Genomic DNA, 22005 nt, shown 5'->3' with positions numbered 1-22005 from the left:
ACGAACCGCAAGAGCTCTGTCACGGTTACGACACACGGCTCAAGAATCCGAACGTGCTATCCTCGTGCCTGTGGGAACACAGACCATCTCCGGGGGCTCTGCGTGGTGTGGTTAAAATGGTACAACAATAAGGCAACTGAGAATGTAAAGGTGTGAATCTTAGATGTGTCTGAACAAAACTATACTTGGAGATAAGTTATCCACCTTCCAGACCCAGCTCTGAGCACTCCTCTGCAGACTTACCGCTTGAAGCACTGGTTTAACCTCAGCCCGAGCGGGACACCGACGCTCTGTCGGCTGGGAAGCATTCTGCCCTGAACGCTTCACGGATTTGGCTTGGACATGAACAAACAGTTGGTGACAGGGAGAGGAGGATGAATTTGTACTGGCTGGATACCAGATCGGTTGTTTTTCTTTTTGAGGAAGTATGAAACTCACTACATTCATGCTCACAAATACTGAAGTGCAGTAAACAAACAGTCTAACTTAAACTCGAACCTTATACTGAAACTACAGAAGAAAATCAACAGTGAGTGAAAACTCACTCGAGTAGGTGTCATTGCTCACGGTTTCTGTGAGGCAGCATTTGAAGAAACAGAGCGAACTGGACAGTGTGGTAACAACACTCTGTTAAACAGCTTCTTCCGTCTCCTCTCACAAAAAGCAGTAGAACATAAAAACTGTGTGGCTTTCAAACGCACTGAAATAAATGCTGTATGAACCTAGCCACAAATAATTCCTACAATAAGTGACTCCATATGAAATAAAATGCTACCCTTTTTCAATTAGCAAAGGAGGCCATTTTTTCTTTCATAACATTTAATGAAAGTTTGCGTCTTTCCCCTAACCCCGTAATATTGCTAAATAAAACCTGTAATATCTTTTCAATTATAAACTAACAAATCAATCACATTATAAAAAACCCAAAACAAGGTAATACAGGTGACACAAAAAGAGGACAAGAAAATACTAATTCCCCCCTCCCCTCTCTTTTTATCCTTCTTAAATAGAAAAAATCACCACCCTGGTGAGCTTGATAATTATGTAAAAGTTACTGGGCCTTTGGCTAGCTTAGTATCACAGCTCTATATCCGAAATGTTTTTATAAACTTAGCTCACTTTAAATCTTGTGGTTTGAAAAGAAAGTAAAGCTTTTTTTGGCTCATCAACTTCCTTAAATAAATGTTTAAAAGATGTAGTTTGAACTATATTCCTAAAATTATACATTTCCAACATCAAGTTTCATCTTCTCCAAGAACGGGATTCATCCTCATCTTCGTCATCATCATCGTCATCTTCGTGCAAAAATAAATCTGAGGTTTCAGTCTCCTAGATGAAGAAAAAAACCCCGTATTTTTAAACAAATAGAGTTCCAGCTGCGTCCCACCAAGTGTCACACAACACAGTGTCACTTGTACTTTACATCAGGTTCTTGTTTACCGCACGTCCCGCCGAAACGCGCACAATCACATTCAATGAGTTTTATGGAAAGAACAGCAGCCTCACACATCAAGTGAGGAAAAGAAAAGAAAGCAGGAATAAACAACCACCCACCCTCTCTGAAACAAGAGTTTTCTGTTAAATGCCTAGACAGAAAACCTGTGAAAGCTTAATGAGTTCATAATTACAGGAAAGAATGTCCGTAACACCCTACAGTGGAGCACTAATGAAGTACAGAGATACGCACATACAGAGAACTAGGTTTATTGTTAGAGTTGACAAATCAACATCCCATCCAGAAAGTGTAATTTTTTTTCCTTTTCCCTTTTTTTTTTTTTTTTAATGTGGAAAACATACCTGATTATTCAAAACCAGTTAAGCTTCTGGTTTGCAATAACATCTTTATGAAATTTCTTCAGTAAACAGAACACTGTGACCTAAGAGAGCTGTTAGCTATGAGGTTGCTAGCAGAGTGATTCGGGTTATTAACATAGTCTCATACCTCTTCCTTCGGCTCCTCTTCCTCGATTTCTGTGGACACAGAGGGTACCTTAGGTTTGTACCATGATATCTGGAGCCTTCGGTCTTTGAACCGGGATCCCTGGTTAGCAGCCTAGATTGTATTTTAAACAAACATGTTTTCAAAAAGAGGATCAAGTGAAGAATTTTTAAGATCACCAACAACGCGCGAGACCCCGTGAACATCACGCAGATGCACATTTGAGGATCTCAAACAGATAAGTCACAACCACCCACTTCACTCTTCCGAGAGCAACCTCACTCAAACCTGAGCCTGCTAAATAATGCTCATTGAGCAGCAATCTGAAAAGATCAACAGAGCTCTGAATCGATCGTGACACTGAAGCTTTATCAGCACAAGGCCTATGTTACTGTGAAGGTAAACAAGACATATTTCCCCCGTCAGTGTCACTATCTAGGCTCAAACTAGTAGGATCAAAGCCTGATAAATTTTAAAATACAAAGGCAGACACAAGGAGTTAAAATTTCTTCTTTTAGAATAATGAAAGAAATAAATCTATTTTTCTACTTACATTCTCAGCTTCTGAGCGAGATTTAAAAGTTAAAACAACACTTAATGGGGAATCCTCTTCTTGAAGGTCTTCAATATCTCCAAATTTCTATGAGAGAAAACTCCATTAGGAACAGCAGTAATATTCTCCCCCAAAACCACGATCATCATGTGCTACAACTGCAGTGTACTGAAGCACTATTATTTTTTGGACAGAAAAGTGAGAGCCAGAGAAATCTCAGCTCCATCATCCAACAACACTGCAGCATTTGTACCTGTATTTTTGGGCAAAAGCTCAGATTTATTGTTATTCTACTAAGCAGAGCTTAATTTTGCAGGAGGAAAGGAAATAAGTGTATTAATGTGTATCTCAGAAGTGAATTCTTTTAATTCACTATTTCCCTTACTCTCTTCTGCCCCTTGTTATTCCTCTTTAGACCTGTTAAGCAAGTCCTTTAGAGCTCATTAATTTGCAAAAGAGATTTCAGTAACAGGAATCAAATTTTGCTATAGAGCTCCTGAATACATTCTATATGTATACTACTGGAAGGAGGAAAAAACAGAATCTAGTATGGCTAGATTAACAAGAAATTTCTATTTTTAGAATTTATGTACTGCGGAATGGTAAAAAATTGGAATGACCACAGCAATGACAGTTTAATAGTCAAAAAAACCCCAAACCAACCCAGAACAAACAAGAAAAGGATTTATGGGTGGAGTACAAGCACCACAGAAGAAAATTGTAGTCAACTTCAAATTTAATACAAACAGCAGAAGAAAAAGTAAAGGCCAATAAGATAATAGCTTAAGTAACAGCACTAGTTGTTTGTAAAACATTTTACTGGTTTTAGCAGCTAAGGATGGCTAAAACTTTCAAAAGTATGAATTAACTCAAAACCATAATTAAAGCAAAGACCTTTTAAAAAGAAGTCGCTCTGGTGCCCTCTTAGGGCTTTTCCCAGGGTTCCTGGCACTGTTATCACACCAAAAAGCAGTCTGGTTTTTCCTGATCAAACCACACAACGTTTTTCACTCAGTTTACCTAACCAAAGCAGTAGTGGTGGCCTCCAACCTTCCGATAAGCAATGAGGCCAAAGAGAGAGTAAGAGTTCTCCAGAGGGCAGTGCTTACCCTGCTGTGTGAAGAACTGTCAAGTTCTCTGTTCCCACCCAAACCAGAAACAAACAAGCTCTCAGACTGCCAGTTCTCTCCAGAACTCCACTGCTTCTCTGTATCCAGATCTAAAGCATAAGATTCTACAAAATTAAGTCTCCCATATCAGTCACTTGCTTTGCAAAGAGCATCCAGAAATACCAAACTAGCTTGATCAAGCTTAGATTTCATGCTGGGTCTATTTATGAACTGTTACATGATCTCTCTCAGAAGTTTGCCAGCTTTGCACAAGAGAACATTTCATTCTAGAAAGATTAACCGAGGGAAATGTAAAATCAGTTTTTCCTTTATTATGGTAACTTAGTTGTGATGCTAACACATCTGTTAACTTAGCTTGCAAACTAGCAAGCTACTCGCTCTACCATGAGTTTGTAAACAAATTTAACTTCTTTGAAACTGATGTCCTGTATAGCAAAACAGTGCTGTGCTTCTTGAGCTAGAGAGAAACAAGGCAAATGGTATGATATGCTCATCCGCAAAGTAATTTGTAAACAGAGAGAGGTCCATAGGCATTTTTTAGTCTTCTAACATCTGTTTTAAACTACTTTAATGCAGAATTAATAGTAGTAAGCTATTTAGCTTTACCCATTAAGTGAATGCATTGGGCAGGTATTGAAAAGCAGCTATAAGAGACATTACATTACTTTTACGCCCTTGCTAGCTCTCAAAGCTGTTTGGTTATCCATAGACTGTTCCATGAATTCAGGATGAAGACTTTGATTTGTTTGCACTAACAGAAACAAAAAGAGTCGCATCTTCAAGAATTCAGAAATGAAACAGTTCTTTACAAAGATCTTGGCATGCCCCTCTGCAAGCAAGGACACGGTCAGGGTATTGGTTACCTACTTAATCTCAGATTTATAGTTTGGCCACAACTCTCCTCTTCAAGTTTTTATTTTTTTTTAATGTGACCTCATACTTACAGAGAAGTGCTGTAACAATTCATCTTTTTCCTCTTCAATGAAGCCTCCAACTGTCAGTGCTTTGGGACGATGATCCACCACCATATGATTCAACATGCCCCTTCCTCTCCCACCACGACCCCGTCCTCGTCCTCTTCCTTGGGCTGGCGCCGTCTTTCCTCGACCAACAGGCAAAATGCCTAAACGGGCAGCCTGTTTAAAGAAGGCAAATAATGTAAAAAGCCACCCTCAGCTGGACAGGATTTAAAACATTTGTATCATCAATACCTTAAAAGCATCAGCACAGACAAACTCACCTCTACTTGTAACTGATTTAGCTTTTTTCGCAGTTCAGTTGTGTCTTCTCCAGAAGAGAGTCTCTTATGAAAGTCCAGCTCTGCATCTAAAAGTTCCTTTTGTGCCTTAGAGAAAAAGGTGCAGAAAGATAAAGTGGAAGGGAAAAGCAGAACTGTAATGTGTGCTTTAAATGTTTTACTCCACTTCTTCAGCAATACAGAGCAGTACACAGTATTCACACTTTCCTCTAATTTCAGTTTGTTTTAGTTGCCTCCACGCCCCTTCCCCAACCCATTTTTCAAAGGGCCAGAATTTGAACAAGCTCGAATGAGCTACAAGCTAAACTAGGTCACCTGAGTTCCTTAAAACCACAGCTTGCTTGTCCATGGTTATCACTCTCAAATTCAAAGTACTGCTTGGGAGTGTTTGATCTAATTTTTGCTGCATTTTTAGGACATAATATTAGAAATAGGTACAAAAGACAGGCAGGCAAGTGTCTTGGGCAGTAAATACCTCTGTCTTGGACTTCAGTTTTGATGGTGTAGAGGTTGTAGATGAAGTTTTTAATTCATCCTTTAACTGAGATATTTTTCCTCCTAGTTCTTTTAAGGTCTTCATTATTTCCGCTCTCTCTTCTGGTTTCATGGCCTTATTTTTCTCCAGCTTGGATATCAACATCTATGTATTAATAAAAGAGCAGGAATATAAAATTTTGGGAATAACAACACTGAACAGACAGGTATTAACAAAATCAGAATGTATTTACTAGAAGACACTCCAGACTTACCTTCTGGCATTCTATTTGTTTTTCTAACATCTCCTGCTTCTTTTTCCTCATGTCTTGTTGGAGTTTCAATGCCTCCTATATGAAGGAAAAAAAATTTAAATCAGTAAAAAGCAGTCTAGCATTATTATATATATTACTTATATATACACCACGTTTTACTCTTCAAGCTATAGAAGTGAAGGCCATAATGAAAACTACTAGTCTGCAAAACACAGAAGTATATAACTGATCCAGAAAAAACAAAACAATAAAAAGTTGCTGACTTCCTGCTGTGAAGTACTCTACTGAATTTTTGCCCCCTTCAGACACCTCTTAAGAAACATCTTATGATGTCATTTAAGTATCTCATGCCTGCAGAGATTAAAATCAGAGAAAAGCTATACAGTGATATTTGAGGTTTAAGCCACCTACCAAACTTTCCTTTATAAAATACTTTGATCAGTACTGTCAGTCAGACAATGAATAGTCAAGTACCTGTTTTTTTTTAAGGGCTTCTTGCACATCATGAGGTTTAGACCCTGCACCAGGCTTCATAGATGTCTTCAGGTTTGAAGTACTGTAAACCATTTTTGAGTGGCTTGTAGAAGTAGGAAATGTCTGAAATAGTAAAACCACACAGACACAAATGAGTAATAGCTTAAAACGAACACTGAGACACCATCAATGAGTTTTAGAGGAATGTATTCTGTGAAACATGAACACAAACTTCCAGACTTGTGCAATGAGATGAGAAGACCAAGGCAATTAAAACACAGGCATAAGAGCATTGGTCTAACAGTCAACTTGTGTGGAAGCAATCAGCTTAAATGCTTGTTAAAAGGATTTCTGCAAAATAGACTTTCTTTCCTTCTTCATCCAAACCTCCCCCTGTATCCCGATATCCACGAGGATGACCGCTGAAGCTGATCTTCTGCGTTATATTCAGCTTCACAGTCATAGTCCAACATCACACTTTCTGATCAAATAAGGCAGCAAAAGTCACCTGCATGCTTCCTTTCTTAAAAGAAGGACTTCTCTGTGGCCAAGAACACATGCTGCACTATGGTACCAGTGTGAATTAAACTTTATCAGCTCAAACTCTATACAGAAATAGTCTATAAGCTTCCAGCACTATTCTAAAGGACAGTGTAAGCTCAAAAATAACTGGGAAAGCAACTGGATTCACCAACAAAGAGCTGACATCATGTCAAATTTGTTTACTATGAAGCACTGCCAGAAGTATTTTATGCTACTTAAAATTCCTCTGAAGTCATTGTCCCTGTTTTATATAAACAGCTAACAAAACCAGGAAGAAGTGACTGACCATGGTGTCATGGAACATTAGTGAAAAGAAACAGAATCAACCGGGAACAAGCAGCAAGTTCTATTTCCTAGTTCCTTCTGGAACAGGCCACAGCTTTAACTGGAAGCACGGTCAGCCTTTGCAAACATACCTGAGAGTCCTCCACTGCAGCCCCAGACTGGCTGAGGTCAGGCTGGTTTCCACCCGCTGCTCCAAGGCGACGTTTCACTGGGACTTTATTAAGGACGTAGGCACCTGACGCCAGTGGCTTATTCATCACCTGTGTATCAAGAGATATTAAGAAATGAAAGATCACGTACTCTGCTTTTCTGAAGTAGCAGTCACTTAGGAATGTCACTGCTCCACCCCTAGTTTATGAGAGCACAATACCTTTGACAGATTGCTGTGCATTGCTACAGCTGGAGCTGTGGTCAGGGCTTGCTGCTGAAGGTGAAGCTGGTGATGAAGGGACTGTGTGGGTGTCTGCTGCTGTTGCTGCTGCAGCAACGGGGGCTGCTGTTCACTTTCTCTGTGCCACAGTACCCTGATAAACCGATTGTTCAGAACTGCCTCTGTGCTGGAAATTGCCTTCCTAGCCTCATCATTAGTCAAGTACTGAATTAGAGCAGCTTCAGGATCATTCTGGAAAGCAACCTAAATCAAAAGTTTATTAGAATGCATTAGTTCTCAAGGAAGAAGACATCTCAACCAGTAGCAAACCAATCTACAAATAATCTGCAATAATGAGTGGGATATCCAGTGATATTAACAGCTCAAAACACAGGTAAAACGTTCTAGGTAAGTAAAACTGAGTATGTTTTGGTAAATATTACACGTACTTGCAGCAAAGCCTATGTACAGTAAAATAAATTAAAATAAAAAAGAGATTCCTCTACCAAACAGCATCATATATTCAGAGCATTGTGAACAGCCACTGGGCTGACTCTAATGCTGACTCAAAAGCTCTTTATTCTAACCTCCTGAAAGAAGACTGCTGTCTGAGGATGTACAATGCAAAGGTTCACCACATGCTCAAAGAAGCACTGCCTAACAGTCTTGAATAAGATGATTTTTCTCTAAAAATTAATCATAGGAATAAAAACATATTTGGACTTGGACTTTCTAGTATAATGATTGAGAGAGCATGTTTTAAATGCATATTTCATTATGGAGGTGCAGAAAGCACCACAGTATCTTTTGGGCTAAGACATAAAATTATCAACTCAAGAAATACAGAGGCTTCCCAGGTCTTTTATTTAGACCTCTAACTGAGGACTCAGAGGCAACTATTTGGTCTAGAAAGATAAATGGAAATTAAATGCTATTTTAACTGTGTAACTACCTGTGTTTTGCTTACATAGTGCTTTTCCCCTTCTTACAGCGCAAGGAACACCACTGAACTAGGGCCAGTTCTAGGATGCAAAGTGGTAATAAACTGACACGTATAAAGACTTTCCTGTAGCATCTTTGTGAAAATCCTGACTATGAAATACTGTACGACTATCATACGAGACAGAAATTGTTAGAAGATCTCTTTCAAAAATTCTACACAAGTTGCTCAATAACCTGACTTGGTTAGATACTGTTAGACCTGCAAGCCTTTCCAATTTATTAAGGCCTAGTGAAGGCAGAAGCCAACGTACTTTTACAGAATTAAGACAATAATACAGAGCAGGCCAATAAAAGGTTCTTTGAACTTGATTCCCTGTGCTCCCAGTTAGCCTCTGTTAAGGCTTCTCAAAGAATGTAGTTTAGCTGCAATATTCAAGAAGGCTTCAGGGAAAAGAAAATACCCAGATACATGCGTAAAACTGAACTTTGTTTTTTACCTGAATGTTTACAATAGTCCCAAATTTGCTGAAGTGTTCATTGAGTTGTGTAATATTGTTCAGTTCTGGTGGAATTTTTCGAACTTCTAATTTTGTATTAGTATACTGATTCTTTTTCAAAAATCCTGGCTTATTCTGGTTGTTATTTGCTTGCCTAGAGAAAATGAGAACAAGAGAGTAATTTAGATATGCATACGTGTACTTGAGCAAATGTTAATGCACATTTAACTTTTATTTATCTCACAAAAGGTATATACTCTAGACATTAACAAAAAAGAGCTCCTCCCACAACCAAATACTTAGTCAGATTTTCTGACCCAACAAGCTCAAACTACAGGGACCAGCAAACAGTGATATTCACAGGATTGACAGCAATAAAGTGCGTTCCAAGCAGTCAGCTCAGTTGTTAATTCTTACTTTCCCAGCCATGGTTTCTTTAATGGTGGACATTCCATGCTACTTGGAGATCTTTTCCTGCTGTCTGGTTCAAGGACAACTCTAGTTACATTGCTGCTATTATTTGTAATGGGAATGGGAGGTTCAGTCTGGATGATAATATTGGCAGCTGGAGGAAAGGAAAAAGGCCAGTGTTATTCACCATACGTCAAAGGAGACATTGGAAAAGCTTTCACTTAAACAGCAAGATAGGATTGAGTTTAAAAACATAAAAATTAGAAAGACTTTATCAAGTTGGTCAGTTTTGTTTATGAAGTTACTCCAGAGATCATTTGCTAGCTAATATTTTGAGGAAAACAAATATTTAGTCCAGCCAGCAGGGAGGAGATTTTGACCTTTAAGATCAGTATTAGCTTGAAGAAACAGAGCTAAAACTCCAATTTTCAGGTACTGAAAACTCAGATTCTGCAGGAAAAGGGAAAAAAAAAAAAAGGAAAAAAAAAAGCAGGAAAAGAAACAAGGCAACAAGGCTAGGTTCCCAGACTTCAGGTGAGAGCTCTGCCATGTGGCAGGGGCTGCATAAACAACCAGCCTTCCCTGTATTAACCCTTGACAGTGAAGAAGCAACCAAGAACCCTTTCCACCCATTGCTATCCCCTTGGCATCCCTCCATCCAGTTTTCACCAACAAACTGTTAATTAAGCACAACCATGGTGAGTAGTTACACCCTTGGAGACATTAAAGTTTGAAGCAACTTCTACAAACGCAAAGTTGAAGCACTAGATCACAGTTTGCCAAGTATTTATTTACAACCTTTGTAAGATTATGCTATTGCTGTTAGTCTCCTGTGTATGCAAAATATTCAACTCCTAAAAAGAAGTCTGAGTTATAAATCAATTTTCCATGGCTTTTATATATGCCAGAGCTCTGCTGATTACACAGCTGAGAACAAAGACTGGGCATTTTGGGGCATAACTGTAATCTTCCTTTGGAGGATGGTCTGTCTCAGAGTAAATCTTTCACACAGGTGACAAAGACAGTAAAACAAGTGGTCTGAAGCACCAGCACCGAACACTCACCCACACCTTACAACTGGAATGGGTTCTTAGAGAGAATCTGAGGGCCAGCAATAAAGCCTCAACCCTGCCTTTACGATGTTTATTAAGATGAAAACAGCAACAGCAATTTCTGCAATAATGTTTAATCATATTCTTTATAGGATGAGTCACTGGAAGGAAATATTGGAAAAAAACCCCAAATAACCTTATCTACTGAAAAAGGGAACACTGAAGTGTAACAGTAAACACTGAAATTTAACATCTTTTCTTTTAAGTATCAGGGTGGGGAAAGCAGGAGGAAAAAAGAAAGTTATGCTAACAGAACAAAAATTTCTTTAAAAGAGTCTTGACTTGATCTCTCTCCTAAAAGAGATTTTGCACAGGTCACCGCTAAGAGACTCCATCCACACCCATCCAGTTAAGGATTCAGAATTACTTAAATGCAGACTGGGATTTCCATGGGCTAGGAGAACTAGAATGTACCTGCAATGTTCATTTTAGAGAGAACATCTGTCTGACAGAGTCTGACCACTGAGTACAAAAACACGAGTACTGCAGGTCATCACCTCTGTGCCCCAGGTCCTAGACACACCCTTGGCAAATCGAAAGCAGCCTTCACTGTAACGCTTAAAGACATCTTTCTGCACCATTTGTCTTTCTAGAAGCACCCAGCACCTGAAAAGTGCCTTCACAGGCTAAAGAGGAATAAAAACCCAACCACCCAATCAAAAAAACCCCTTCTAACTTTCCCAAGCAAGTGGTTATTTTTAATCAAAAAGGCTGCTTTGACTTTAGTATGGTCATACTAGCATTTTAAAAAAGGTAGAGATGTATGAAAATTGCTCTGAAATACTAGATCAGTGAGGAAAAACTACTGCTTCCAGCCTGAAAAGGGGGAAAATAAGTGTTGACCGTCTTGGACAAAAATAGCAACAGCAATGACTAGAAACCCTTCCTACCTCTTGGATTTGTATCCATCTCCCCAGATGTTAGGCCAATTAGATTTGGACGCTGCGTTTGTGCTCTTGTAAAGAACTGTCGATACTGAGATCTACCAGCACTGGTAATACTAGGAGCTTCGGGATTATAGCCATCTGGCTCATATGTATCTATAAAAAAAGGAGAGAAATGAAAGAATTTTTCAAATGAGTTTAAGACTCAGGGTTAATTTTCCTTTAAGGAAACGCATGGATGTCCAAGAATCAAAAGCTGTTTTGGATGAAGAGAAGAGAGCAGAGGTCGTACAGCCAATGTGTTTAGCCACTTAAAACCCTCCACTGAACTTCATACCCGAGCCTACTTGAGCACATTCTCTTTACTGTTTAAATCTGATCCTTACTGTTTTCCAAAAGCACACAGGTCACAGGAATAGAGTACTGCTGATGAGCTGCCTGGATAAGGAATGAGGTGTCGGGGCGACAACCCTCCCAACGTCTGACAGTGATTCAAGGGGAGGAACAAAAGATTCAGTTTGAGTGTTTATTCTGTGGGGCCTGAGATGCAAAGAGATTTTCAGCTTTTGCTGCCCAACAGTCTAGTCTACTTCAGAAAGGGATTTTTGGGGAAGAAGGTACTTAAATGATTCCAAACAAAGAAATTACTGAGAAATCAAGTAATTTGACCAATACTTACCTACTAAATTCTCTTAATCTATGCAAGAGTGAGATTGGCTGACTAGCTCCAGTAAGGTACTAATGATTATTTTAATTAAAAGGGCTAACCACGAGAACACAGGATGACAGAAGTGACTCAAATTGTTCCTCCTGCCCAGGGTCCAAATCAAGGATGATGAATTTTTCCAATCATAAAAAGGAAAAGCTATACAAGAACTGGAATGAATGAAGTCTATGAAAAACCTCCAGAGAAACACTGGTACAAGGGGACCTGACAGACTTGAAGCACCTTAAATTTCAGCTCCTTATTCCACAGTAACAATGAAGACTCAACAATTTGAAATATATGCCCCAGAATTTCAATACTGATGTTTTACAGTTTAGACTCTGTCAAGAACTTTCATTAACCTTGCACGAGCTGAACCACGAGTTCCTCCTCTATGATTTGGCATATGATTGATTGCAAGAGGGCAACCAGCAGCTGTTACTGTTACAGTCCAAGAACAGGACATGAGAACCTCCACAGATGTTCTGGAGAACAAAATTATGCAGTGCAACTGAAGTCAGTGATGTCCTGTGAGCCAAGACAGACAGAATCACCCATTAGAAGAAGTTTTGAAGCTGAAAGGATCAGATGGTAACAACATTTAGAAATAACTGAATAGATTATCTGACAAGGTATTTGAGTGACTGAAGTTCTGAAAAGCATGGAATCCAAAAGGAAATGACAGGGATCATGAACTAGAGCCCTCCTTTGAATAACATACAGAACGTTTATGTAAACAAAACCCAGACAGGATATTATAAAACACTGAGATTTAATGATCTTATTTTGCTGTTGTAAAACACGGAAATGCCATTACTGCTTTTGTTATCAAAGAAATACAAGCTTTGTTGGATTTTGAGCAATCTAGGAATCTCCACATATTTTGCTATTTCCCCTCATAGAAATCCATTTTTTTAAATTTGAGCTCTGTTAAGGAAGATGGACATGTCCATTGAAAGTCATCTTTTTTTTTTTTTAAGTTAGAAAGCTAGAACTAAGTTGCTTCTAGAAAAAAAAAAAGATAAAAGGAAAGTACTAATATATATGAAGACTGTAGAGACTATTGTGATACATAGTTGAAAAAAAATAATAAAAAAAAATCTCTCTCATCTCTAGTAGCCAAAACTGGACAGGAATAAAGACCAAGTTAAACAGTAATTACAGGTTTGCAGATCCATCGTTTGCCTACTGATGTTCTACTAAACAGCTTGAAGATAAAGGGATCCCTTCCTCATGCAACAATCTTACTGCTTTGAGCATATGAAACCCAAATGAAGCTCCTCACAAACGACCTTTCCTCAGGAGTGACAGAACACTGCTGCTACTTCACACAGCAACGGCAGTGATGTGCTGACCACCATCAGACTTCTTTTTAGATTTGTATATAAGGAAGGAAGACAGAGATGATAATTTCTAATCACACATCAACAGAATAGTTTTGAAATTTATACCCCAAGCAGATTTAAAAAGAAAAGAAAATAAAAGAAAAGGTATTTGCTTACGTTCTGACACTGTATACAGGAGGTTCTGGGGTAAAGGAGGAGGTAGCCTTGCTCCTACAGGTGCAAGACTGGGCACTGCACTTGTCCCAGGCTGGTCACGATTATTTATCAAACTTGACTGTGTTAAAGGTGGTCCTGCAATGACAACATAGAACAGATCACTACGACTTGTAACATCACAGATAAAATATGCAAACAATCCAGTGCAATTTATGTCAAGCTTTGTAAGATTGTAAGTATGTACAGTCCCACCCACTACAGTAAGAGTAAGTTGAGAAGCCCTGCACAGTTCAGTTGCTCCGATTCCAACACCTTTTCTCTTTCCCAGAAAGGACAAAGCCTTAAGAAAAAAAAAGTGTCTTTTTCTCCCCTGAGTACTGAAACAGAGTAACCACATGTCTAATACTCTGTGAATATTCTGTTTCTTCACAGAACTCACATTATAGATAGAGTAAGGTAACAAAAAAGGCTAAACAGTCTCAGAGATCACTGTTGAGCTAAAATAGATCTCAGATGTATCCATTATCTGCTACTAAAAAGCAACAGATAATACAGCACAAATACAGAAATTTATTAGAACTTTTAGGAGATTAAATCTCAACATTGTTGCATTAGGCAAAAAAGTGATGAATCCAAATAGCACCAAAGTTACAAGATAATCTGGAAGACACCTCCCTCAGCTTCCCCGCTCAGTTCACCTAATCGAATCCGGTGTGCCAAGAACAGGATATTGCACAAGCTGATTTTTCAGAATTATTTTGGCAATATCCTGAATAGCACATGGCTAGCAAAGGAACTTGAACTCATCACTTCAAATACACACAGATCTTCCAGCAAGAGCCATCGCTTTAACCTGGTGACAAGGAAACACAGAGCCATGTCTCACTTACGTGGCACGGGAAGCACAACAGGAGGTGGTGCCTGTGGATGAGCCTGTGGAACTGGCAACCTCATATTACGAGCTGGACCTGGCAACGGGGGCAGAAGGATACCAGGAGGAGGAGGAGGGAGTCCCGGGGGTGGTGGAGGAAAAGGAATCATACTTGGCAAGGAAACTTCATCTACTACTAAAGGATCATTTCCGTGATCAAACTGGCAAAGATCACCAAGTACACAAAATCCTCGCTCTGCAAAACAGAACATTTAATTTTTTTTTTTTTTTTTTTTTTTTTTTAGGAAAAAAATAAATAAATTAGTTGTCAGTGATTTGTAGCATCTCTGTTTTTGCTGGAATTTCTTACTGAAGAAAACATGCAATCCCTGATCCAACATTACGTTATCAGAGGGGATTTTAAAATAATTCACATTGGAATAACCTTCTATAAAAACACAGATGCATCCATCACAAAAATTGTGGGAAAAAAAAAGGTCATGCAGAATTACCACCTGTTTTATATTAAACATATAAATTAACATATATATTAATATTTATATAGCATATAAATTAAATTTACATTATATATTGCAATTTATCAGAACTGCCAGTGGTTGAAGTATTTGCCAGGCACATATAGAACTGTGAACAAACTGTATGATCTTATCCAGCAACTGTCAGATTATAAGTAAACTGCTTCCAGTAACACCAGCTATTTCCCCAGTAAAATACAGGTCACACATGCATCTGTCACATACAAGACATACTGCACACACTGCTGCATTTTGACCTGCTGCCTAAATTGAGTCAATACCTAAAAAATAGTCAGAGAATAATTGAGACAAGGCATAAAACTGAGAACTAAGAAACAGATAATTTACCATCATAATCTCGACATCTTCTTTTAGGAGGAGGGTTTCTGCCAAATGAACTGGGGTTGCTGTGATTGTTGAAGTAATTTGACCAGCTCTCTGTTGTGTTTTCAAGATGGTGCGCAGGTGCAATTACAGTGACAGCACTGGGAATAGACTGTGCAGAGGAATACTGCTCAGTGGATTTACTGGGAGACGCAGAAACGGGATTATACGAGCCTTCAACATCATTTCTTTCACTCTTGAATTTTGATCTCTCTCGGTGCTCTGTTTAAAAAAAAAAGAACAGTTAGGTGAAGTCTTCATGCTTTGTTCTGCATGTCACAGCCTTGACAAAAGTTACTACACAACAGAATAAACATTTCCTTAAATATTCAGTATTCTGCATGTTAAACTGTTCTTGAAGGAGTTTAGTCTTACTAATGGAATAAGAACTAAATATAATGCAGACAGGGTTTTAACTTCAGAAATCTAAATGTTTTCTTTGCAAAATGCACATTCATTCCTCTATTCCTTATTCCATGATGGATTACAGATCTCTCTTCTAAAGCAGAAAGAGGGGAGAAAAAGCCTGAAACGACAAACCTGCTCCCTGCCCTCAACTACTGTGGTCTCAACACACGCTGAAATCCGCTGTAATCTGTGCCTCTTATTTTTCCAAACAGACATGAATTAACCCTAAAGGAACAATGGATCACGTGGTAACCACCTTAAATTACAAAGAAACCTTCTCTAAAAAATGCACAGTAACAAAGTGAAAAAAGAGGGTAATACTATTTTATAAAAAGATAGATCTTTTGGGGAAAAAAACCAAACCAAACCAAACCACCAAACAAAACCCCCACCCAAAACAGCTTTGTCAACACACGCGGCACAACAATATCAGCTTCTCTTACCCACTGGTATACACGTGTGAATAAATTAAGAGGTTAGCAAGGAAGAAAACAATCTCCTTAATTGTTCCACTCTGAAGAACAGCATCTTAATGAATAATTTCAGGAACACAAAGCTCTCATCATTTGCTCCCACTACTCAAGGACATCTAGAGCCCGCTAGACCACACAGTCAGTAGGAGTCACCACACATCCCTGACAGCAGACGTTCTCCTGAAGCAGCACCTTGGTACTCACCAACACCTCGGCTTGCGTCGCGGTCTTTGCTTCTGCCCCGGCTGCGGCTGCGACTCCGACTCAACCCTCTGCTCTTACTACGGCTTTTGCTCCTGCCACGACGCCAGCCAGATTTCTCTCTGTACAAGTCGCCCCTGTCATAGTATCTGTCATAGTCCCTCCATTTTCCATCATCTCTCTTTTTCTCTCTGGATCTAGGAAACACATACATAGACCATGTTTATGAAAAGACACAACAAATTAAAAACCAAGCTTGCAACACGTTAAGACACTGTTCATCCCTCCCATCCAATCTGGGCAGCGAAACAGCATCTCAAAGTTGAATCACTGATTTGTAGAAACCAGCAAGGGGAGGACTAAGGAGAATCAGAAAGGTGAAAAAATTAGATGACCAAAACAGATCATGTGTTAAAAGCGATTGTTGACACTGTATGAACAACTCTCCCCACCCCTAAAGACCCCCCCAACAATGATTTTCATTTATATAACGAGGGAAAGAAAGGAGCTGCTGACATTCCTAGGTATTAACATTTGAAAAATACTGTCATTTTTTTGGAAGAGACCAACTTCTAGTGAAGGGTTCTCATGCACATGGTCAGCATGCAGATAATACAGTGCAGACAGGGAAAACTAGGGAGGAAATCTCTATTTTTATGAAAAATCACTACCTAGGAGGTAAAAATCCCCAGATAAAGATTGCCAGCAAATACAGACTATGTTAATACTTTGGTTCAAAACTAACCTTTGTTCACTGGACTCTGTACGGCTTCTCTGTGGACTGGAATACTTCTTCTTCCTGCTCTCCCGCTCTTCTTCAACGGACTCTTGAAAATTCTGTTTAAGGGACAGCTAACAAGCAAGAACAAGTATCACTTTTTTTAATGAAGACACAGGACCAAGATTTAGTTCAAGTTACAGTCAGAGTCCCATATAAAAACAACATTTAAGTTGTTATTACTTGCACAGAATACTTAAGCACTTTATGTAACCAAGTGCTAGAGGTTGCTGGGATTTTTATTTCACATCTTTCAGGTTTTTCTATAGAGATGTCCCAAAATAAAAGTGCTTTGCTATTTTGTTTTTAAAGGAATCATGAAAGACAAGGTCTCTATCCCATTAGTTAGAGTGAGAAATTCTACAAATGAGGTATTTTCTGAATCTCATAACTGGAACACAGCTAAGGAGAGTTACTTCTCCAAGGAGATACGTCTCTAGTCTACACACTGAAATAAATGCTATAAAGCAAAAAAACATTCACATGGTTGAACTGGTCACATTTCTTGCTGGCCTGAACAAAAGCAGTTTTTACACAAGTCTGTCAGCTATCCCACTACTGTAAATCACTCTGAACCCATTTTGTACTTCTGCTGCCTCTGCTGGGATTTTACACTGCTTAGAGGTTACTGTAAATTTTGGCAGTTTACATGTGATAATCTTCAGAAGATTTTTTTTTTTCCAGCTAAAACAAAACAAAAAGGAAGGCTTCGTGCATCCTTGCTTGGGATTATCTGGGGAGAACTGGTGGAAATATTCAACACTTGGCCTGACAGGGCTCTGGAGAGCCTGACCCAAGGCCCTGCTATCAACATCAGGTTGTATCACATGATGTCTGGGGTCCCTTCCAACCCAGAAGCAGCTACAATTCTACACTTGATTTATTTGGTGTCCTCCATTTGCAGGAGTTGCACAATACAGTGAGCTATATGACAAATCATCGAGGCCCTACTGATGTTGAAATAGCTACTTAATGCCCTGATCCTGTAAAGCTGTCCCATAAAGCTGCCCTAGATACCTTCTTTTGCCTCATTCCCACGCCCAAACCCTTCCCCTTTCCCCCCACCACAGCACTGGTTGGGTCAACTGAAGGTAGTTCTGAAAACACTTGTTATAAATTATAGGACTTTGAGAACTGATCAGAAAACTACTAAAGAGAAAGTCTTGCAGAGTTGCAAATTATGAACTTCCATCACCAAAGCTACTTCCATAAATTGTCATGATAATTCTGGGTCTCATCCTCAGATCAAAAACGGATATCAGAAAGGAGAGAAAAAAAACTAAACAGCAATTTTAATTGACATCAACTGCTGAATCAGGTTCTGTCAAATAAGGACCTGCACTCTGCAGTACAACATTACACAGCTCTGCTCTGGACTTACAGATTCCCACCTGCAATTACTGGTCACCTTCATGACCATCAGCCAGTTTTACCTCTGAAGACAGAACAAACAACTCCAGCAAGGTCTGTCTTTCATGTTATTTAGTCTCACAGACAGAAGCACAAATCTGAATACCCAGATAGAGCACCTGTCAGGAAAAAAGCTCCCCATGGTCTGTTTGTAAAGACAGCAACAGTTTGTGCTCTTAACACTGCGTGACACAAGCGTCCCTGGAGCGAGGGTAAAGGACTAGAACTTCATATAAACTCTCTGACTTTATTTGTACCTTTCCTACAGTAATTAAATCACATATTCAGCCTCAAGTACCTTGGCAAACTGTGAACATGGTATATGGAAATAAAGAATGTTTACTTCTATAGCAATTTTTTCCCCAAATCTCTCTCAAAGCTGGTACATTAGGATGCTACAAACACAGAGGTCTCTTCTCTTGGAAGATCACCAACTTAGAAGAAAAAAAATCATATATCTTAAGACAAGTGATAGCAGAGGATTACACAATATACAAAGAGATTTGGACAACTACAGAAATATTACTTCACTTTTTTCAAAAACTTGTTTTCAATTTTGTCAATAAAAGTTAAAAACAAGATAAAAGAAAGAGCTGTTGGCAGATGATATTACCTCACTTTAAAACTAATTATCCCTCAATATAGAGGCCAGCATATTCCACTGATTTTGAGTATTACAGAAAAGATTTTAAATAATTTCTATTCCTCACAGAATAAACAAAACTGGAAAAAGAAATGTTTTGGAATGTTTTTGCTTCTTCCCCCTCTCTTAAACCCTTCCAAATCATTTTCCAGAGGCTTCTGAACAGGATTTCTGAACACTGTTAACCTAGATCAAAGGCAGACTCCACAAAGGGATTTTAAAGTGTTCTGGTCTGAATGGCCATCTTCCCCATCTTCCATTTTCTTCAGATGCCCAGAGATTGTAAAGATCAGTACGCAAAACAAAGTGGATTTTTCTTTCACATTTTGCCTCATAAACGTGCAGGAATGCTAATGTGAAAATCAGAGGCAGGTGGACAGATAAAATGGTGTTACCTCCTCCTTGACTTCTTCTTTTTCCTGGCCTGCAGGCTTTGCTTCTGCTTTCGTGGGCTCAAGAGAGGGAAGATAACTCTTTGTGTACAGACTTTCAAAAAGTTTATCTACAAAACCTGAAGTTTCTGTGAATGCAGAGCACAAGAAAATATTGTTACATATTAATTTAAGGGCACTGGTAGATTTACCAGAGAAGTCTCTGACAAAAGTCATCCAGCTGGACTGCTCACAGCAGCAGCACCTCAGATTGACAGACATCAGTTCCATTCAGGGAGCTGGAATTACATTTGTTGAACTCGAGGCTGTTTATTTAGACAAAGAAATTCACCAGGTGTATCAAAGACAGAAACAAAGACTTTTCCTTCAATCACATGTACAACTTTGAAGTGTTCTAAGGGGCAGGTGAGACAGTTATTCCATTAGCTACAGCCAGCAGCCTCTTTATGGTAATTTTTATCAGAGGACACAATTCACAGAAAACTGATCACCAATAATGACAAAACCAGGGGAAATGGGTTTAAGCTGAAAGAGGGGAGGTTTAGATTAGATATTAGGAAGAAATTTTTCACTGTGAGGGTGGTCAGACACTGGAACAGGTTGCCCAAGGAAGTTGTAGATGCCCCCTCCCTGGAAGTGTTGAAGGCCAGGCTGGATGAGGCTTTGAGCAACCTGGTCTAGTGGAAGGTGTCCCTGCTGATGGCAGGGGGGTTGGGACTGGATGAGCTTTAAGGTCCCTCCCAACCCAAACCAGTCTGTGATTCTGTGATTAGATCACAAAAAACACACAGTAACTTCCCCAGTGAGTGTCAGAACTCCAGTTGTTTGAAACCCTGAACCTGAACCCCATTGCTATGGGAAGTTCACCAGAAGCCTGGAAGATTAATACGGAACAGGTTTTCAAAAGTTATCAAACATCTGCCAGGGAAACTCTGGGCAGCAAGACTGACAGTTTAAAATGAAAGTGCTCGCTTGTATTTCAGAGGATTTCCTCCCACCCACCATGAACAAACCCGAGCTACACAGCTTCATCTTTAAAAAAAATAAATAAATCACAAGATCTTCATTCCTTCAGACTCTGTGAGAAATACTCAGTTCACAGATAAGTATTTTGAATACTCAATTCACAGATAAGTATTTTGAATACTCAATTCACAGATAAGTATTTTGAAGGTGATGCTGGTGCACCACCCTCCCTCCTCCCCTCGATGAAATGGAGACCACAGAGAAGACAAAGCCGCGGAGAGCACGGTACCTTTCTGCAGGAAGACGTCCAGCTGGTCAGCACAGAAAGCTTTCAGCTCCTTCTCGGGCTTGTCTTTCTTGACTAACGCCACGACATAGTTGGCCAAGGCAGAGGGGTCAGCGTCACATCTGTTGGGAGGAAGAACCGTTCCTGGCTCTGCTGAGGGGTGGCAAAGCCCCCGCCTGGGACAACCGCTGCTGCAGACCAGCCCCCCAGGAACCCAGGGCAGCGCGTGGGGTGCTGCGACACTGAGCACCAACACAGCCACCCCGGGGTGACGGGGCCAGCAACGGGCTCTCTCCAGCACAGCGCAGTATCTGAGCTGCTCTGTGACCACCCCCTGCAGCCTCCACCCCTGACAACGCTCCCACTCTTCTGCTCCTTCCCAAGCTTTGCTTATGAAAAACCACCTTTCTTCTTTTTTACGGTATTAAAGTGGTTCTAAAGTATTGAAACAGTATTACCATGAAAAGCAGATCGGAAAGACACTCAAATACACACACAGATACATCCCGTGTACCTCAAGTTACTGTGCCCAGGGCTCTGGGGTTTTCTTTCCCCAAGGACTATTCCCATCCCTACAGATTTCACCATCACACTTTGACATTGGTCAAATGCCTAAAGGAGTGCAATTATCAATACAGATTCTCTGCCCGCGCTACCTAAGCCCTTATCTGGCTCCACGAAGGCCAAAGAGCCAGCTTTGTGCAGCAGTGCTCTGCCACTAATCTTTAAATAGCATATTGCTGTAGATTCTATTATTCAGCTACCAGAAAAAACACTCAAAGCATGAAGGGGATTAACAGCGTTAAGTGATTAAGCAGCAGCTCCTCGTTTTGCTTCTCTCAAAAGATGCAGATGCAAGTGATCAGAGGGTAGGTAGGAACCTTTGAAAAATTAAAGATTTTTAAAGTCAGATTAATATTTACAGAGGGGATCGTGTATTTTCCAAGAGCATTAACTATGGATACGGAAGGAAACAGCATGAAGCATACAGATCTCAACATAAACTCAAGCAAAAGAAAAAAAATCCAGAAAACAACCAAACACAACGCAAGAAGCCATGCAGACCACAACTGGGTGGAGAAAACAAAATCCTCAATGAGCAGCCAGCCCAGCAGCTCTCCTCCAAATTAGTCTGCTCCTGTTTCCAACACCGGATTAAAGCCACGTTAACAGCAGCAATTAACAACAAAGAAACCACAAACTGACAGATTTTACAGTTCTTACACACTCTCACAACAAGGAATAAACTGTACGTGAGGTACCCGGTGCTGGTGCCCACATGGGACTGACCAGAACCCCTCA

General features: G+C 39.7%; 1 protein-coding gene across 1 annotated transcript; it reads right to left on the bottom strand.

The window, feature by feature from the left end:
- Positions 1 to 810: 810 nt before the first annotated feature.
- On the bottom strand, positions 811 to 20825 carry RBM27 (RNA binding motif protein 27; the record flags this gene model as incomplete). Its single annotated transcript, XM_029084307.1, has 20 exons — positions 811 to 1329; positions 1943 to 2053; positions 2493 to 2579; positions 4567 to 4758; positions 4863 to 4967; positions 5356 to 5520; positions 5630 to 5704; positions 6104 to 6226; positions 7063 to 7191; positions 7302 to 7565; positions 8741 to 8894; positions 9158 to 9305; positions 11154 to 11303; positions 13356 to 13490; positions 14246 to 14482; positions 15111 to 15368; positions 16232 to 16425; positions 16974 to 17080; positions 19455 to 19579; positions 20707 to 20825. Coding segments are annotated over 20 exons (2965 nt in total), but the record flags the coding sequence as incomplete, so codon positions are not given.
- Positions 20826 to 22005: the final 1180 nt, after the last annotated feature.

Source organism: Antrostomus carolinensis, unplaced genomic scaffold (assembly GCF_000700745.2).
Source record: "Antrostomus carolinensis isolate BGI_N321 unplaced genomic scaffold, ASM70074v2 scaffold33883, whole genome shotgun sequence".
NCBI classification, from domain to species: domain Eukaryota; kingdom Metazoa; phylum Chordata; class Aves; order Caprimulgiformes; family Caprimulgidae; genus Antrostomus; species Antrostomus carolinensis.
Note: the sequence above shows the minus strand (reverse complement) of the source record. Positions and strands in the feature narration are given on the sequence as shown.